Source organism: Aythya fuligula, chromosome 3 (assembly GCF_009819795.1).
Source record: "Aythya fuligula isolate bAytFul2 chromosome 3, bAytFul2.pri, whole genome shotgun sequence".
Lineage (NCBI taxonomy): Eukaryota > Metazoa > Chordata > Aves > Anseriformes > Anatidae > Aythya > Aythya fuligula.
In genome coordinates, this window is record NC_045561.1 from 78,994,130 (window position 1) to 79,015,296 (window position 21,167).

The following is a 21,167-nucleotide window of genomic DNA, read 5'->3' on the forward strand; positions in this document are numbered from 1 at the left end:
CCTGATGATCTTTCGAGGTCCCTTCCAATCACCCTTCTGTGATTCTGTGATAAGCATAGCTACACGGGGAAAGTAAGATATTCTGATCACAGCTCATCCTGAAAGTCAAATCCACTCCCTTACGTAGAGCTCAGTGACATTTGAAGCAGAAGGACTGGAGCATGTGAGCCACAGAGACAACGCAGTGCACAGTTCTCTAGTCTAACTGTGAGAGATGGGGTGTCCTGTGTGAAGGTCACTCGTGTGGTTATGGTTAATGACCTTACTCCATGGCGGGTCACAGGACTTCTGAAGTTTCAAGATGAACACAAAGCTAATTACTGCATCCCCGTGTTTACATTCTGCATACGCCAATGGGTCATAACTCTGGCCTTTGCAAGCCTGAGTTACTATAATTGAGGAATCTGTCTTGCAAAGAGTTTGGTTGTTTATTTTCTGTTTATTCCTGCCAAGAGGACCTCTCATTTCCTTTCCTCGTAGGGGTTTTGACTCTTTAACTTTAACACATTTCCAGCCTCCAAGAGTAGGGCTGTTGAGACTGGGAATCCATTACCTCCAGCATCAAGGGAAATGACTTTCTGGAAATACTTTGAGCAAGGCAGGATGTGGACAGCATAAGGCTGCCCACCACCACTGGCCAGCACAAATAGGTGCCATCTAGAAAAGAGACCAGGGTGAGAAGGGTTAAGAAGGGAAAAAGAGGATCGGTATGAGTCAGAGAGATTTGTGAATCCAAAATAGCTTATATCCAAGGATGTACTGGCACTAGAATTCAAGGGCTGAAAAGATAGGAAAAAGCTATTTCTAAACTTTAATCACAGCACTTTCCAAATTTAATCATGGTTAAGCACTTCTGAAAGTCATGTTAGGTAACTAGCTGCAAACTGGGACCTTAAAATCTGAGCTAATTAATAGAAATACTGCATTTTGCTTCAGGTACGTTTACTTTGTGCTAGTGTGAACATTAAATTCTCATCGTACCTCCCAGTTCTGACAGACACATATACACTGTGCAAGCAGGTAATACAAACATGCTGTGTGCCTCTGCACATACATTACTATGCACTGTGGCAGTCCTGTCAAATCTGAGAAAGGAGTGGGTGGTCAACTGTTCCTGTAAGGAAAGTGAATCAGAAAAAAAAAATAAAAAAAAAAATCTGACTGCATTCTTCTATTAAAGTGTGGATGACACGAGGTCTTCTCTCCTCAGATCACCAAACCAAATAAGGGATAAAAGTCAGCTCTTTGTCTCTTTCTGATCTTCCCTTCTGGAGACTCTTTGTGCTCCAGAAGTGGCTGGCAGGCTATCTTTTAGATGTCTGAGCTCTGTAGAAAAAACAGGAGGTCACCAAGTCCTCTCCCTCCACCCTTCCAAAGTGCCCATCAGGTATCCCATTCAGCACCAAACTTCCCCCACCTTTCTGTCCTGAATAGAAATGTTTGAGATCAAGAGGAGTAGCTACAGTTTTAGAAGGTGAAATCTGCAGCTATGTCTACGCTGCCAAAGAAAAGCAGGCAAAGGTGTATTCCCTGACCACAAGGTCAAGGAGCATCTTTTGATCTGCATCCAGACTAGTTGGGGCTATTCTGCAGATTTGTCTGGGGAAAGAGAGACAAAAGAGAGAGAGCTGCTGCAGACCAGAGTCCCACACCAGTGCAGACGCAAAGAGGCCTGCCTGCTCTTTGCCCTTCTTCCTTTGCTCATCATACTTTACTAATCCATGGCACCTTCACCTTTGGTAGCATCATATCACTGTGCTTCAGGGAGGTGAAAATAGGAAACTTTGGCTGCTGTGGGTGCAAAGGTGCAGGGGGGAAATCTCTTGTGAAAGAGCAGAATACCATTCTCTCTTTCCCTACATCACTTCCTTGGTCTGCCTGCATATCCTCCTTTATCCATCTTTCCCTTCACTTCTCAAGGCTGATACATCCAAAGTCCTCACCCTAACTTCTAGCAATTCAAGGAGCTCTTCCTGAGGGATGTTTTTTTATCACAGCTGAAATCGTCCTCTTCAAGGCTGCGTGCCATGGCAAAATACCTTGACAACTTCTTTCTCTTGACTCTGCAGAAGACCACAGCAATCTTTTTACTTGTCTTAGGGCGATATTACCACAAAATAAAGATGTAGGAAAGCGGCTACTGACAGCAAGTCTCACCCAGCCCTTGTCATCTGGAGATCTAAACCCCACACCATTTTGGCTTGTATGACCTGGAAAGAAGAACATATGCAAGAAAGAAGTTTGCTGGTACATCTATCGAATTTAGTCCGAGAATGCAAAACATTTGGGGTATGCAAGCTACAGAGTAAATCAGGCAGTGGGTGTTTCAAGCCTGATGGTGACACTCACAGCACTGTTTAATCAGCTAAATCCTGGGCTGTGGAACACTTCCATGTATAGCAATGCTGTTATAACATTGCAAATTGTGGAAAGCAATGGCACTCATTCAGTATTGTATTAGCTGCCTAATTCTTTTAAAGGGCCTGATCCAAGGCCCACTGAAATCCCATTGATTTCAGAATACTTTGGACCTAGCTGTAAAGAAGAGATTTTCAACATTCCTTTGTAACAAAGTGAAAACAAGTACTTTTTGGCTGCAGTTTCTCCTCATCTTTCTAGATATTTGTCTGTTCTTCCCCACCCAGGCAGCTCTGTTTGCTTTTCCCCAGCTAGGTCTCTGCATCTCCAGTCTCCTTGTCTCTCTCAACACACTTTCCCTGCCAGCTCTGACACCTGTTGTAGCCTTTGGTCTGCTTAAGCTGCCACCTCCCAGCTCTCTTCCAGCCTCATAGCTCTGAAAAAGAAAACACTCACTGCCATAATTTTAAATTATAAAGTTCCAAAGGAGCTTCAGGTTATTCCCAATGAGATAATATCCAGCGTTATTATCAGAGACCATAAAGATCAGGCAAGAGGTTGTGGGAATCTCCACCATGGAAGATTTTTAAGGAGGTTAGACAAACATCCATCAGAGACAGTCTGAGTATAGTAGTCCAGCCACAGAGTCCAGTAAGGGACTAGATAATGCTTTGACAGGCTTCTCTACATTTCTGAAATTACCACAAATTGTCCATGAAATTTCTTCACGCCTATTGCCTTCTGTAAGGCTTCCACAGAGAGACAGCACATTGTACATTTACAGAGCAAAAGTTCAAGTGTCTCTGTTCATTGACATCAAAATAAAGCCTCCTGCTGCCTCTACCAAGTTCAGATTTTCTTTTGGGTCTGAAACAGGGAACTGAAACCAACTTTCCTTCCATTTTGTTTGGTGTATGCATCCTGCATTGCTAGTATATCTGCCATGTTCCCCTTTGCATTTACCTGCTTTGAATCATTATGATAGAAAGAGAAAACTTCAGTTGGCATATCACATTAATTCACCAGAGATGGAAGCTAGCCCCACTTTGTCAATGAAGCTATGTATATTTTAAAAGCAAGTGAGGGTATGGCCCATGAGAAGAATATTGTTGCACGTTTAGGCTTGAGAAAAAGAGAAAAAGAGAAGAAAGAGAGAAGGAGAGAGAGAAAGAGAGAAAGAGAGAGAGAAAGTGAGAAAGCAGAGAGAGAGAGAGAGAGAGAGAGAGAGAGAGAGAGAAAGAAAGAAAAGAAAGAAAGAAGAAAGAAAGAAGAAAGAAAGAAAGAAAGAAAGAAAGAAAGAAAGAAAGAAAGAAAGAAAGGAAGGAAGGAAGAAAGAAAGGAAGAAAGAAAGGAAGAAAGAAAGGAAGAAAGAAAAAGAAAGGGACGAGGTAATGTTAAGAACTGATGCAAACAATATTTTTCACTAATTTCTGTTGAAGTAATTTTGCAGTGGCAAGAAAATAAAGAGAAGAAAGAAGATCATTTGTCATAACAGTTCTGTGGCCATGTCTTTAATGCAAAATTCAGAAAAAGCATTTCCAAAATTTTCTATTTTTAGTTCCTTGAAACAAGAAATGATAGTAAAAGAATTGACCAGTGGTCCACAAGTGAATCATAAACAGGCAAGAATTTAATGATTAACTGGGGGGATTTTTCTACTGTTTTTTGGCTTATAAGCAAAATGACCTAGTAATGAAATTTATTGATTTTAACCTAATCCTCCCCAATATCTATGGCAAACAGTAGCCCCAGCATAAAGATTTACAGCTATGGTTATGTCTCTGCTTTGTTCTTAAGCGTGTATTTACTTCTGCCCATTTGCTTTCTGAAATTCTCTCTCTCATTTGTCATCTGAAGAACTCCGTTTAAAAGGAAAACAGGCTTCAGACATGAAACACAGCTACATTCCTGAAACATGAGATGAACAACCTTTAATTCACGCAACCTTTCATTTACAGTAATGTTTAATGGATGGCCCAGTCTAGTTATGGACAATGCCTCTCCCTGTCATTAGCCTACAGAAAGGTTTAAAACACTTAAGCATTTAAAGAAGCCCTGTTTCAGACCCTGTACTCTCTCCTTCCCTCCCTCCCCCACTCCCCATCACCCTTTCCAACTTCCCTTGTTCTAAGTGCATAATCTAAACGCTGTATGTACTCTGCAAATTGCACTTATTGTTGGCTTCAGGCTTGGAAGGACCCTTCTGAACACTTTTTATACAAACCCTAACAAGGTCACAGTTGGAAAAATCTCAGCTGGTGGACTTGGATCTCATGAGCTAGTCACCATTTATAATTAATATTAATGAATGGCAGACGACAGATGTTTATTGCTTAAGTAGAAATGTGCATTGCTAAACCAGAAGGATTCAGTTTAAATCCAGAGGAACTGACTTTATTTCTTGTACAGATGTGGGTGGTGGGAGAGAATGCCAGTAGGAGATCTAGCCCGTGCTACCTTTAAGCACAAGCAAGAAAACGATACTCTAAAGGAGGCTCCTGAGCTCTCTGTGTGATTGAAGCATGATGTTCAGTCCTTTAAAACATTAACTGAAGTAAGGAGGAGCCTTTCCATCCATTTCAATGGCTTTGATTTATACCAGTAGTGGTTTTCATCTGTAGCTCCAAAAACACTAACTAAAATTAAGGAAGAGTTATCTGCATTTTACAGTTGTGGAACATGAGAGAATCATATAAAGACTGTACTATAAAGAAAAAAGAGTCTATCACCAAGATGAAGGATCACATTTCCATCCACAGTCTACTTTAAGGTGTTGGAGTTTGTTGGTGTTACATGGATGCTGTAATGTATCTTTATACGGATATCTTACAGGGATACATCTGACTGTGTATGTACGCTCCAAGTATTTACTGTTAGTTTTTTGTTTGTTTGTTTTGGTTTTTGGTTTTGTTTTTTGTTGTTTTTTGTCCCTGACATTTCTACACTTCTGTATGACAGTCTCTGAAGTGTTTCAGACTATGTCATACCAGAACCTTGAAAAATATTATTGGTTTTAGTGGCTATGGGGTTGGTCTCAGGTGTTATAGAAGTGCTTAAGGAGTTCCTATCAAAGACTGGCAGCAGTCAGGTTTGTAGAAACAGTGGGTAGTTTTGTTTGTGACTAATTTAAATATTCTTGGAGCAGGTGGGAAAGTGATTAGTTAGTTGGTTTTAAAGAGAGGCATGAGATTTTCTTCAGTATAGTTGATTGGTGTACAGGTTCTAGTTCAGATGGAGGAAGGAGGTGGCTGGAAAGAGAATGCTGGTCCCCACAGTCCCAGTTTTCAGGGTCTAGAAAAGGTCCTGACTTCTTGCCATGTGTCCTACTAGAGAAAATATCACTCACTCTGTTTTTACATCTGGTTCCCTAGAACCTTTCAGCAGCCCTACAGTTTGGCGCCTGTAACTGGCCCTATAGTACAGGCAGCGCACATCCCACAGGCATGCTTAGAAGTGTAAGGCCCAGGCTTATTACCATTTTACCAGCACTGCTGTAGCTCTCTTCAGGCACCCCCCGAGCACCAAGCAGAAAAACACATGCCTGCAGCAAGTTCTGCTGGGCTGCCATTATAGACTGCTGGTAGGAACGGTGTCAGAGGGGACAGCACAGATCTCCTGGTGGGGTGGCTAGGGGGCTACAGGCTTTGTTTAGTGCTGCCTGGTGCCCCATGTCATGAAAGGCTGCTTTCTCATCTCAGTGGGAGCTGCATCTCATCTAGCCTGTGGGCCATCTAACCTCATTCATACCGGATCTAAATGGCGTGGTGGTCAGTTTATAAAGTACACCAAATAAAGTGGACTCCAGTGATGCATCACCACATGCAATACTCATTCTTCACATTCCACTTCAAGCTACTCATAAAGCCAGCTGCTAACTTCAGTGTGCAAAGCCTGTGTTACTACAAACAGCTCTAGACTCACAGTTCATTCCCAGAGGGATTAAAAATGAATAAACTTATCACATTCTTGGGAAAAAAAAAAAAAAAAAAAAAAAAAAAAAAAAAAAAAAGGCCTGTATAAAATTTACATGGACAATTTCTATCTGTGATTCATTTCAAATTGAAGACTTATGGGCAACGTTAAAATATTTGCATTCATTTTTTTATGCATGTCCTCCATGACCCCTTCTTAGAAATCTTTGTTTTTAGTATTTTATAGGTTTGAATTTTCCAAAGGAATGGAAAATACCAAATTGTCAAAGTCATCACATTTCCCAGAAATATGCTGATTTCAAGGAAGTCCCAGTGGAAAGCAGGCAGGTTTTGAAACAGCTTTGCCTTTGTGTTAGGTTTCTGTCTAGCGTTCTGCCAGTTTGTCTGTTGGGAGGGCCCTTGGCAGCCGACCTGGCAGGCTGACAAGGACTCAAGAGCCTGAAAACCTGAGATCCCTTTGAGAACATCTTGGTCACCTGAGCTCCTTGAGCTTCATAGGGCTAAACTCCGAATCCCTTTGGCACAAAAAAATTCCTGAGCCTTTTTCAGAGGCAGCCCAGGACTCTTGGTGTTCCCAATCCCCTTCTCCCCAAGCTGCTCTCTGCCTGCTGAGCTGCCAGGTATCTTCTGGGTAGGTGAGAAAATGTAGAGTGGCCAAAGTTAAATGTTTCATGACTATTGTTGAAAGGGGACCTTTGCTGTCACTGATCTGTGTGAAATTTAGAAACCTGACCTGTCATTTTAAGGATGAAAATGTATTTGGAAATATTGGCACTTGCTTGAGAGGGGAAGATCGGTGCTTCAGCCAACTGAAATAGTACACAGATATTGGAGGCACTTAACAGAAAGAAACAGTCATTTTTCAACACCTTGCTTGTGAAAAATCTCCTTGAAAGCAAATTCTCCCTTCACTTACACCAGAAAACAACCTTGGTGACCTTGGCGTGTTTGAGCAGGTAGAACAGAGGGCAGAATCGGGCCTCTGGCAAATTGAAGTAATAACACCCTGGCTCTGGGCTGATGATTTTGCTGAGTGGATCCATCAGAGGCTGCCTCCTGCACCTATATCAGCCTCTGTGGACTGGCTGATCAATCAGCCAGGCTGGCCAGGATTATCTGCAAAATGTGCGGGGGCGCCCATCCACCTGTCAGCACAGGCATCACCACAGGTGGGAAAGCAAACAAACGGAGCTCAGAGGAGACGGGACAAGTGAACCGTGCAGAGCAAGGCCAGCGTGGCATCCTGTTGACTCCCCATCTTCCTTCATCTTCCTGGGGTATCGGGAAACTTAAAGAGATGTAAGGAAAGGGCTCCAGGTGGAACGCATGGCTGTGCCTATCCTGGCAAAGGAAACAGTGCCAGATCCCCAGGTTCCCTGGCACTGGTGCTGGATGGTATGGCCAGGCCACATCCATGCTGTGGGCCACTCAGCACTCAGAGCCATTTGGCATGCCAAAGACAGCTTTTTCTCTGCTTCCAGAACTGAGTGGCCTGGTTCAGAGGGCCACATGGGAACTATCCCTAGCCTGGGCTGTCTCTCAGGCACGCCAGGGAAATGTTGGAGACTGACCCATGCCAGGGACCTCTTCAACCACTCAACAGTACAGGTGGCAGAAGCAGTCCTCCTGATGGCTGTGTTTAAGCACTAGTAGACATGGCTAGGAGTACAGCTAGGCTAGAAATACTTCTGAGCTCCCAGTGATGTATCAAGGTGGGATTTTCCCCTCCTTGGCTTCCCCTCTGACAGCTCAGCAGTGCTCCAGGCAATGAGCACCAGCCTGGCCAGCCCTGGCCCTCCCCACTGGGAGCAGAGCCACAGAATTACAGAGTGTTCAAGACTGGACAGGACCTCTGGAGGTCTTCTGAACCACCTCCCTTCTTTGGGGCTTCTCACCTTGCACTCTTGTGCTTTACATGAGCTTCAGAGCAGCAGGGTTATATCTATACAAATATGTATTGCACGCACACTTTTCTGTTCGCATGCACACGCACAGTGCTAGCCACAAATGAAGGTCGCATTATGTGGCTGGAACTGATGACCTGGTCCAAGTGTTATAGTCAGCATCAGCAAATCCACTTTAGGATCGATCATCAATGTAGCCCAGTACAAAGTCATGTTCATTTAGGGAAAAAGGCATTCTGCATTGGCTGTGCAGGGATGCATCCAAACATTTGAATTGTATGAATATCTTACGAATTGTCAGGTTACATCAATGCAATATCATCATAAGTAAAGCCAAGGAAAAAGGCTTCTCTTGTTTATCCCTCTCTTCTAAAAACTCTGAGTAGAAATCTGAGTACTAAAGAAACAAGTTTCTTCGGGTGTTTTCTCTCTCCTTTTTACTATTGTACTAGAAAGAGTTCAAATGTCTGCTGAGGCACAAGCATCTGTCTCTTATCATGTATAACTTTTCTTGATTATTTCTAGAGAGGCAGACTAAACATGAGTCTCTGACATAATGCAGCATCACATTTTTATTTCTGGTTTGCCCAAAAGCCTGCACCATCTGAACTAAGTCTCTAAAAAGGACTATATTTATCACCTCAATCTGGGCTAGTGGGAGGACTTGGATTACTGGTGCCTAAAAGGAAAATCAACTATTATAGATTTCTGCCAATATCCTGAAACTTTAACAGGGTAAGGTTTTTTGGTACCAATCACTACTATTTCCAATATTTCTGTTGTCATCCGATTGCATTAGTCTTAAACGAGAATGATATGGTGGTTTTGGACGGTCATCTACCTTTTTACAGGTTTTAGGAAAGCTGTAAAAATCAAATCCCATCCGGAAATCACTGTTAAAAATCTCAGTGCAAGCTCAGCATAAAGGTCAGAGGGAGAACACCACTTTCCTAAATACCAGCATGTTGTATGTCACTTCCCATCTTAAACAATGTGGAGTGGTTTTCTGCTCTGCTAAATAGCCATGAGTTTCCTGTCTTTGGAAGCACTGTTGAGATTTTATAAGCTGTGGGATCTTATAAGATGCAAACTGTTATGTAATTATAAAATTGCTGTTGTTAGCACATTAGTGCTGATTAAAACAAGGCTGCTAAGAAACTTCCTCAGTCCCAACAGGCAAGTGCAAAGGAAATGGATGCCTACAGGCTCTGTTCTGAACAGACAGCAATAAATGCCTCCACAAACAGCAAACAGAACTCATCAGAGAAATCCTCCTCCTCTGTCTCTCTTTGACTGGAGGATATTCTTGTATTTTCAGGCGCTGGCAATGTCTTTTCTATGGCACAAGAAAGAGAGCTCCAGCCCATTCCTACTGCAGAGTTCAGTTCAGACCAGGGACTTTCCATAAGCATTGCTTATGACCTCATGAGTGTAGCAGTGCCATTTCTCAAGCAGGCCATGGAAGAAATGATCCCTTCTTACTTCCTATATGCCTAAATGGGATGCAGCTTGCTCTTGCTCTTTATCTGTTACAGCAGCAACTTCTGACATCTCCTGCCTCAGCATCGTTAATCTGCTCGGCCTCCTTCCTTTCCCCTCTGCCTGCTTTATGCAAATGGATTCTGTGCAGGCCTGATCTATTCCTGTATTTAGACACAGTGTTCTCATTCCCCATCATGTGCCTACCTCAGCATTGTCCTTTCCTTGCAAGGACAGGTTAGCGCACATAACATTAGCAAGTATATTTTTCAAGTGAATGCAATTTAGTAGTCCAGAGGCAAATTAAATTTTCAGAGGCAAATGTAGTTCAAGGACCCTAAACCTCATGGAAACACTACTGTGGGTCTCAGGCTCCAACATCCCCTCCAGTCTGCATCTAGAAAATTATTTCCATTTTCTAGAGGAGACAGGCAAGTACATTAGTCACCAAGTCCCCTAATGCAGCTGCTCAACCGTATGTCTGCATCATTTGAGGTACCTTGAGGTATCCAAGTACAGTGGATATAAACATACAGGTACTTTAAGATCTGTACCCATCTGGACTGGTACATGGAGGCCAGGTCAGCTGTCCTCATGCATCCTAACATCAGGAGAACCTATGCCTGAGTTAAGTAATTGCTCCTTAAATGCCTTTGGACCGTAGCTCCTTTAAATTTTTTATCACTTGCTTCAGCAGTTGGTTCATCTTCAAGAGGAATAAAAGCAAGGAGAGGAAATGCACTGAGCCATGTAGCACCTAGGTGATTCTGAAACTGGTAACCCTTGCCATTTTGGTCACCTGCAGACGTGGTGATTATGAAATAGGGCCACCATACTAGGAAAGAAATGATCGCTGATAAGAAAGCTATGCTGTTTAAACTTCAGAAGCTTTACCAGATGAATCAGCCACTAATGGCTTGTGAATGAAAGGACAATGTCCTCTGCATCACTGGGCAGTTGCAGCTTTGGAGGCTTGTTATCTTGGCAAGTAGTATGAGTACATGCTACAGCTCGTGTTCCAGAAAAAAAATGTGTCACTTTTCATGGAAATGAGAGTGAGCTGTCCATTTGCATAACACAACATGACTGGATTACGGACAGAGCTGTAGTAAGTGATTTTAAAGCCTGGGGCATGCTCCTCTTACTGGTATCCTCACTTTGCACAGCTTCTTCCAGGTTATCATGCTGTTGTCCATGCAGTGCGGTGAGGAAGGGGTGACATCCCTAACTAGACTGAAAATGTCTCTGAAAAAGATGCAGATAGGTGGGAAGGAGCAGGGACATGGAGTAGTAGCAATTGGCCCCCAGAGTGTGTACCCTTGCCCTGTGGGGTCGTGAGGGGCTGCAGCGCGGGTGCTGACCGTGCTCCAGCAGCAGGGAAAGCGCTGAGGGGTCAGCTGAGGCTGTGAGGAGTGTGAAAGAACACTGTGGCACGTTACAGCTGTGGCTTGTGGTCTCTTATTATAGCCCTTCAGCTGAAAGCAGTGTAGTGGGGAGGATTTTGTGGTCCGTGGTGACATGCACAGTCGAAGTGCCAGGACCCTTCCTGATAGGGGCCTATTACGTAGGTGCCTGCAATCCCTCCAGATGCAGCTCTGGGACTCCTCTTGTCCCTTCTTCTCTCCCAGGGTAAATTTATTCACAGAAGCAATCTCTCTAAAAGAAATACAATTATCCCCAGTGCCTGACGCCAGACTCTCACCCCTCTCTCACCCCATAGGACCTACCCTGTGACAAGCCCCCACCAAAGCAAAGCCTTCTTGCACCATCAGATCTAATGCCTTCTTACGGTGGTTTGGGATTTCAGTGCCCACAGAAGGGAGAAGTGAACAAATATGATATATACGATATAAATATAATATATATTCCCCCTGTATATTATATGTATATAATATATATTCTCCCTGTACTCATCTCTGGTGAGGCCGCACCTCGAGTACTGTGTTCAGTTTTGGGCCCCTCGCTACAAGAAGGACATCGAGGTGCTTGAGTGGGTCCAGAGAAGGGCGACGAAGCTGGTGAGGGGCCTGGAGAACAAGTCCTACGAGGAGCGGCTGAGGGAGCTGGGCTTGTTCAGCCTGGAGAAAAGGAGGCTCAGGGGCGACCTTATCGCTCTCTACAGATACCTTAAAGGAGGCTGTAGTGAGGTGGGGGTTGGTCTGTTCTCCCACGTGCCTGGTGACAGGACGAGGGGGAATGGGCTAAAGTTGCACTAGGGGAGTTTTAGGTTGGATTTTAGGAAGAACTTCTTTACCGAAAGGGTTGTTAGACATTGGAACAGGCTGCCCAGGGAAGTGGTGGAGTCACCATCCCTGGAAGTCTTCAAAAGACGTTTAGATGTAGAGCTTAGGGATATGGTTTAGTGGGGACTATTAGTGTTAGGTCAGAGGTTGGACTCGATGATCTTGAGGTCTCTTCCAACCTAGAAATTCTGTGATTCTGTGATATGAACAAATATATGTCTTAACTGTAGCCCAATGTAACAGGGTGAGACTAAGGGACAATGCCTAAAGATGACAAAATCTGGAACCTGTAGTGGTTATTCCACTTCAGCTATGATTTTTTCTAGGATGTACTGAAGTCCCAAGTTCTCCCAAACTGTGACCAACCTTTGCTCCTTTTAGTCGACAAGATGTGCTTATAGATTTAGTGGAAACCCCACATCTGATGAAGTAATGCAAAGATGTCACTGAAATGGTCTGGTTTGCATATTTAAAGATGTATTCCAGCACAGATTACATAAATGCAGATGTGGGGATTTCTGAGACCGTGGGCTATAAATTAGGTTAACAAGAACTCAGCACCTTTAAGCTGCTTTGACATGTAATTATATTGTTCTCTGAATTAATTTCACCATCTGCATTCAATTTGAACTACTGCACTTCTCAACATTACGGCATGTCTGTAGATTTACTTCAATATGCAAAGCTGTAGCATTAGAAGCAGCAAAGCATCTCCAATCTACAAGGAAAGACTGCACCGTGCCTGTAGACTAATTCCTCCAGCACAGATGGCCATACAAAGTTTCGGTTTTGGAATAAAAGCTGTTTTAATGACGAATTAACTGCTTCACACAACACGAACCCACGAGGAAAAGACTCACTCGGAAACATCTGGTGATCTCTTATTGAAAAAGATTTATCCCCCTATTTTTTCCTTTATTTTTTTTTTCTTTTTTTTTTTTTTTTCATTTTTCTGTTTCAGAAGGGCTCGCTGACCCGCCAGGAGGGGCAGCTCACCTCTCCCCGGGTCCCCGCAGCCCCCGGGACGCGGCGATGTCCCCGCACCAAGCGGGAGCGATCGCGGCGCGGCACCGGGGCGCCCCCGCGCGGCCGCAGCGCGGTGTCCCCGCGCCCCCCGACCGCCCCTTCCAGGGACCGGGGGCTCCGGCCCGGCCCCTGCCCTCCTCGCCTAGTCGTCCTCCGTGTAGAGGAGCTCGGGGGCAGACGTGCGGCTGGAGCGGCCCGTGCTGTTCCTGTGCTTCTCACCCGGCCCAGCGCCCGCTTTTAGGAAGAGTTTTCACTGCTTCTCTGCCGTAGAAAAAAAAAATATTCGGGAACAAATCTCAGGGAAGAGGATATAGGTATGCTCTCGGAGGAGAGCAGGGAGGGGGATAAATGCAGGGATTTCCCTCTGGCTATGTCATGATGCCAGCAGATATCATGGCAAGATGTCATTGCTGGGAGACTTTTCCCTCGGGTGCATGCTGAACCAAGGGTTGGGTGGGATAAAACGGAGTAGCATCACTCCAACATAACACCTCCCACTTTTTGAGACAGTGGTGAAAGGAGGTGAACAACCAGCCTGGACAAAGATGACCCTTCAGTGTTCTACCACATTACCCGAACAGCACAGGAGTAGAAGGCAGACCCTTCACAAACTTCATCAATATGGACATATTGGCATTAACCCACACATAAAACCACACAGAGGACTTCACATTAGTCATCCTCAGAGCAGAGGAAAAGTAGACTGAGTTCTTAGTACTTACCAGAAATCAGTTTTGCTCATCCTATGTAGGCTGAGCAACAGAAAAAAGCATGCCTAGGTGGGTCTAGCTAGATGTCAGGTCTCCCTCAAAACTTTCAGACGTACAGTCGTGTGCATTCTTTATAAATTCACACACAGATTTAAAAAAATAATAAAATACATCTTGATCCTTGACAAAAAGGGAAACCATTAAGTATTTTTCCAACGTGCTTAAGGAATTGTGGCTAGGACATCACAGCTGAAGGATTTTGGCCAATCACCAAGTGAACAATGTCAAACACTGAATGCCTGGACAGTTTCCATTCAAGTAACATTTCATCTTGGGCCAACTGTATTTACAAACCACTGGAATGAAATTCCATACTGTCATTTATCCATTAGTCAGAGACAGCGTTATGGCGGAGTAAGACGTGTGCTCACTGCCGCATGGAGCTCTCCCAGGGGTGGCTAGCTCACACCGAGCCTCGCATGCCCATCCTGCAGGTCTGCCCTGCTCACCCCTGGGTATCATAGGTGGCACTGCCAAATCCAGAGAGGGATTATGCAGGTGTGTGTGTGTGTGTATTGGGGTCATATCTGACTAGTTACTGAAAGGTTGAGGAGCCATTTTACATTTAAAGCTTTACTGTGTGTTTCAACAGCAACAGATGAAAAAATCAGATGTTTGTCCCTGCTTGACTCAACAGCTGCATCTAAACTTTCCCTTGGTCTCCGATCTCAGAGTTGGTCAGGAATGAAGAACCTGTAAAATATCCCATTCTATGCTACACGATAAGAAGAGGGTACAGTGTATCCTCACATCTCAGTCTTACTTCTTGCTGTTTGCTTTTTCCTCCCCTCCTTTGAACCTCTCTCCCTTTATCTGACGTACACGACCTTGGATGGTAGAGTACCTCTACTCTGTCTGACCTTGGATGGTCATCTGTTCTAAGAGCAAGCCACTGCCCTGAGCCTACTCCCCTACTACAGCCTACTCCTGCAGAGCTCATTGAGCTGTCAAAAAATCCCAGCTCTGGTTTTGGAAGGGGCATAGTGTGAGTATTCAGCATCCTCAACCACAAGAGCTACTGTCAAATTTGTTTAACTCTCCTAGCATTGGTGTAGGAAAGCCTGAGTTATCTCTGCTGATATTTCAAAGCAAAAAGTATTTGTGCTGCAATTAAGTGGGATAGATTATTTACAGTATTATTAAAATTTATGCTGTTTATAAAGTTAGACCAGTCAATAGTTAGCACAACCTGGCTTAGGCCATAGAAGTCCTCAAATCTGCTGTGTTTTGGTGGAGTACCTGGAGCTGTGCCCTTGGCTGTGAGAGACAGGAATATATTTATACCAGCTCTAAAACACTGAGACTCTCCAGGGAACTTCCACCTCTTTGCTTAGAGTCAGATGGGAGGTGTGAGGCCAGCTGCTGAATTTAGTGGTTTGATGAAGCGTTGGACACTTGCAGGCACTAGTACTGGTGTCCAGCTTCCAACGGGAGGTGCTAATCCCAGGTTTTACAGGCAAGGGAGTCAGAAATTGCAGCAGCCTGAGCAAATCTTCTAACGTGTCATAATTTTTATTTCAGGGAAAAAAAATAGGGAGGAGAAAAGAAAAAAGTCCAACAAAGACGAAAGTAAAGAGACAAGACAGGAAAGCAAAGGGCGAGTAGCCCGAAGACAGAACCGAGAACAGAGGGAAAACAACAACAAAACGCAGCCGAAGAAACGAAAAGCCCCCAATAAAGAAGAGACCCTGGCACCCGTCGACACTGCACATTAACAGCCTTCCATGATTGTTTAAGTCTTATGATGCTGCTATCTCTACCAGACCGCCCTGACAGGTGCTCCAACCATTCAGGCCGCAAATGGACAATGCTACCAGTTATTATTAAACTCTAAACAACATTCCAAATACTTCCTATATTCTCCAAGCAACCATAGTTTATTAAAGAGATTGAGATGAGCCAAGAAATAAAATCTAAAAATGGGATACTTTAAAACTGTTATATTATATGCTTCCATGCATCTGTAAAAGGCAAATAAGAATTTTTGTATATATTAATAATAGGGTATAAAATATAGCAATATAATAATGAATGACATTCAGATGAACAATGTTCTTTTTCTTTGTAAAATATTTTTCAAGTTATTGTTTAAGTATGAGGCAAAAGATATGTCTAAGTCAAAGACGCAAATCGTATCCCTTCATATATTGTACATAAATATTATGAGAAGGAGGAAAACATTTCTGAAGAGCCAGTAGGAACCCAAGGTTTTATAACCTCTGGTGGAGCAGAGTGGGTTTGCCTGTGGTTCCCTGGTCCGCGCTCCAGATGTGGGTGAGAAACACCAGGGGAAAGCCTGCAGGGCTTCAAAAACTGAGGGAAAAGAAGCAGAAACATCTGCAGCTTTGAAGACTGAATCCCTGAGGTAGAAAGTGACGGTGCTGAGCTTGAATATTGAGCTTGAGCTCTTATCTATGGGACAACACAATGTTTTCTGGTCTAAACAGTGGTACCATGTGTGCTGTTTTATGCTTTTTATACCTATGTGTAACTTAAGTCTACATTTCAAATCTTCTGGTGAATGACAAATCGTATTTGTAGGAGACAATGTTGAGTTAATAAAAAAACAGAGAAATAGACCACGTAACCCTCTTTGTTTTTCACAGTGATGCTGTCTCCTTTTCTGCTGGAGGGAGTGGGGGGAAGAATTTAGTAGCTTCACAGGGAGAAAAGGACACAACTTCAGCCACGATGTGCATCTAGTGAAAGGGTACCCACAATCATAACTCTACTGATAAAAAGAATTTGTAAACTTTTGTCCAATTTTACTTAAATTCTTGTCCTAGTTCTTCTCTCTCACAAAGTAGAGGTGAAAATTTCCATTGCTCAGGGAACAAGCAAAACCTCTGAATATCATTCTAGTTATTTCAGTGGCTAGAGTGACCCTCAAGAGAAGCACAGGCTATACTATATGCTGCCTCTCTGCTCAGAAATGGGTTTATTTTTGCAGAAAAACACTGAGGAGCCAACTCATCACATTTGCTTTGTTGCCACACTCCTCCCAAGGGTAGATTCCATAAGGGTAGCAGGCTGCTTAGTGTGGTGTGTGGTCTAGAAAACGCGGCAGGCAAGCCTTCCTCGCCAGTTCCTGTCCCTACTCATTAGCTCTTTCTCACAACGATTTTGCCTAGACAGTCTGTCTTGGACATTGAAAACGACCCTACCCAACACTGACTTTTCAGTGACTTCTGGAGGAAGATACTAATCATCCAACCAGCGATGCAGGATAGTTTCCTACATTTTGCTTTGTAAGAACTTTGTTTCTTAATGATATGTGTATAGATGTAGTACTCTAATAACACGGGTGTTTAAGGCTCCCACAGCTTGGCTTCATCTTTCATGAGAACTAGTCAAAACTTTGTGTAACTGGTCCCAGATTGTGTGCATATGTCATATTTTTGCTGGTGAGAAGAACTAAACACTAAAGGCTGAGTTTTGCAGAGATGAGTGTCATACGTGTGTAACACTCCTCGTGTACAACAATGTCTGAACAGATGAGGGAAAAGTGGGGTGTGCTGAATGCCTGTGCGAGGTACCCAGTGGTGGGAAACTTGAAAGGAGGTGCCTCCGCCAAGTAACTTATCTACACCCTCCTTCACAGTGCACTGGCATCTACCTCCCACCACTGACCTTGGCAGCAGCAGATATTTTCCTCCACCAGCATCTTCTCCCAGTCTTGGCAGCACCAGCCCAGGAGAAGCTGGTGTCAGAGAATTGGAAGGTGCAGGACCTGTGCTCTGCAATGAGGCTCCAGGTGATGCTGTGGGGAGGCAGAGAGAGGGAAGGGGAATTCCTGCTGCTGCCAGGCTCAGATGTTGCCACCAAAAGATGAGGTGCCAGCTGCAGTTCTGTGCGGAGAGGGACTGGCATCGCAACAGAAAGCAGCATTCAGTGCTTCAAGCTGTAGCAACCCATCTATCTGGGGTGCTGGTGGGCAGACAGGGATATTCAGCTGCTCAGGAGAAATATACTGCTCAATTTACTTCCTCCAGGGACAGGCTGATAGCCAAATGAGCCATCCCTACGGATACTTCAAGCTAGACCACCAATTTGACCACATGAATAACTGAACCCAAGAGCGCTTTGTCTGCGGCCCTTAAAAAGGACCACTAGGATGGTGGCTTCTCCCTGCCTTAATTAACATAGGAGTTAAATGGCAAGGGGCTTTCAAACGGAAGAATGTCTCTTGATAGAATTATGAACAAAACCTATAAAAACAAACAAGAGTGTTCAGAGGGGAATTAAAAAGAGGAAAAAGCAAAATAAGGGAGCCAAACTAAGAATGTCCCTGATCTCAGTTGTTTTTTGCTACTTCATTTGGAGGAAACAAAGGAGTGCTATGTATCTAGCAAAGACAGACAGAAGACTGGAAAAGCAGTATCAGGAGCAACAGGTTGAAGGAAAAAAGAGGGCCAAAGGAAGAGAAGTTAGGATACAAATGTGAGCTTTGTTGTACACTGGCATATAAACCTTTATTTGAAAATCCAGAGTGCCTCTCCCTTCTTACGCAAGTGGCAGTGACAAGAGAGACGGCTTGTCTTACCAAGAGCAAGACTTGGAATACTGCAACATTTCATCAAGGCATACAAATGTAAAAGGAATCTGGCTTGTGGCAGTAATAATTTATAGGAAGAGTACCTGAAAAACCATGATACAACTTTTCCTGGAAATGATCAAGGAAGCTGCCGTCATGTTGTTCACTCCCACAAGAAGTAGTGTTTGATAATATTTCTTGTAGCCATGGTGAAGCACTAAAAAGTACATCCAACTCATCTGGGCAACTACGAGTTTCTCCAGCCCTGGCACTGAATGGAAACTACACTGACTGCAGGTGAACTGCTCCATTGGGACTACCAAGAAGCTGAAGAATACGGGTCTTTGTAGGTCAGATATATTGCAATGGCACTCACAGCCCACCAAGCAATAACTATGTGAAATTGGGGGCTGAAGATCTTACATGCAAACTCATTAAGAGCTAATGGGGAGTCTCATGACCTTACTGCAGAAATGCTAATTAAGTGCTGCACGTAACTGTGACTATATTTGTGGGAAATTTCTTTCCTGACGATTGTTACAAAATACCTCAAAACCTTAATAGTCAATTTTAAGTAATTCCCAGAGTCGCATTATGAACACAGTAGGATTATGATTGATTTTCTCAAAATGGGGACTAATTGAATAGGTGTTAATTGTTGGCCAAATTCACGGTATGCTAATTATTAAAGAATAGTTCTGGAATAAAATATTAAGTATCTGTTATGAACAGTAGGACAACACAAATGATGTGCTGTTTCTGACAGTAAAACCATTTAGGGAATTATAATTAGCAAAAAGGGATAATATTTCCAAAAAGCCACAGTTATGTCCCAGGTTTCAGACCTGTCTAACCAAGCTGTACCTGGTTCCCTCACCTGGCTCCATGTTAGTGAAGACCTGAATATGGGAATCCAGTGGTAAGGCGTCATGAACAGTTAAAGCTGTGACCTGTTGAACCCTTCATTGAAACTGTGCCAGCAGCTTTACTCTCAGCCACCACCACAGGAGAATTGCTGGGCTGATTAAAGCACTGAATAAATGACTCTCCGCTCAGCTGGGCTTAGCTGCGTGCGGTAGCAGCGGCAGCAGCAGGACCCACCAGCAGAGTGGGACCATCATCAGCCAGCCCTCACAATGAAGGTCTTGTGTCATGCTCTCTACCAACTGCCTTTGGATATTTGTGGTTGTTATGCTGATGGGAAAGCAGCACATGAATATTGTTATTAATTCAGAAGTATTCCTCTATAGCCCCATGAGTCACTGTCATCTCTTTTTTGTTTCTGTGGTTTTAGGCTCTGCAGCTTATTGAAGGCTTGACTTTGTGACGCAGCATGAATGTACAATAAGTCTTGTACTTAATTGCTATGCATTGTTATTTTCAGAGACAGCACTGGGTTTCATCGGTATGGTTCACATGAAGTTACAATAATTTAAACAATAAATCTGCATAGCATGACATAAGAGATGATTATGGGAGTCACTCCTTACTTGCAGTGACGTTCTGCAAGCAGCAGTTAGAGCTGCAGTTTCAGGGTAGCTTAAATCCAACAGGGAGGGCTTGGGTGATACTGTCACATTTCCAGGCTCACATCTGCTACCTCACTGCCATTATTTAGAACAAAGTTTGAACACTAAGGATCTTGCATTCTTAGGCAGCAAGAATACTCTGCAGGTATACACTCTCAAATAATTCTCCTATACGGCCTCTTGATAAAGGGGGATCAGCCCTTTCCTAGCATTCTGTGATAAACTGCTATCATTTGCACAGATGTTAAGTCAGCGTGTTTGCTCACTATTACGATAGCCCATCTGTCTCTTACATCTTTCTCTACTAACTTAGCTGTGATATTCCTAGTGGATTTAGGTCTGCTCTTTCAGCTCCAGAATGCTAATTGTATCTGCCTTTGAGAAACTAGTGCATGCATTGATTTGTTTGGCACAGAAATTTATCTTTTTTCATGGTTGGATGAAACTTTTGTTGATAATATTCTCTAAAGTATTTCAATATACTAATAATGTCCACATGAATCCCTCACACTCAAAGACAGTCATTCAATTTCTTAAAAATAAACTCTCTGCACTCGTGCAGAAGGCTGGCTGGAAGATCATCTTGCCTGGGTAACATTTGTTAACCATCTTTTTAGATATAAAGCTGTCTGAGAATGATCATACACATGTCAGCAAGAAAACAGACCTTTAAGGAACTTTGAAATTGTCCATCTGGTTCTCCTCTTTAGAATGTACTAAGTATTTCCTAGCAGTCATCTGAAATGTACACCAGTGCCTTGTGGCTCCGTTTCCATCTCATCCTTACCTTATCCAATCGGGGCCATTCATGGGACACAATAGAAGGTAGGATATTTCCAACTTGCTTTCTAGATACACACACAAGCCTGCAGTTACTCTGTGTGTGCATCTACATTATTCTTAGCTCACAGCCACTCTTGTGAGTGGATTCGTTTGTGGGTCTTTAACCATTTTCCTTTCTGATTGGCATTTATTCAGCTGCATACACATACTTTCTGGATTCCCTGCCTGTCTGAAATTTTTGGAGCTCTGGTCATTGCGGTCACACAGATTAGTCTCACATTCTCCTCTGTTCTTGTTTCTTCCTTCTGTCCCCTCCATTTCAATCCTAAGTGTCCTTTTCTTATTCCCTTTCTTTTGCACTAACACTGATCCTCTCCTTCTTCTAATCCATCTTCTTCCTTGGGTATCCTGACAGACAAATCTGCTACCTGAATGACAAACCTCTCCTTGCATTTGACTGCTGAGGCTCCTATTTCTTTTTCCTTCTCTTTGCACTTTTCTCATGCTTATCTTACTTCAGTTGTTTCATCTTATGAAGGCTAGGAAGTAAAGCAAAACCAAACTGTTCCAACACAAGGCTTCCTTGTAATCAAGGAGTCTCATCCTAGG

At 43.5% G+C, this 21,167-nt stretch overlaps 1 protein-coding gene across 1 annotated transcript in view; it reads left to right on the forward strand.

The window, feature by feature from the left end:
* The window catches only part of RSPO3 (R-spondin 3), a 62,063-nt gene extending 45,776 nt beyond the window's left edge, over window positions 1-16,287 (forward strand). The window contains 1 exon segment of the mRNA XM_032185197.1: window positions 15,234-16,287. Coding sequence (XP_032041088.1) covers window positions 15,234-15,427 — 194 coding nt within the window. The 3' untranslated portion in view covers window positions 15,428-16,287.
* Window positions 16,288-21,167: the final 4,880 nt, after the last annotated feature.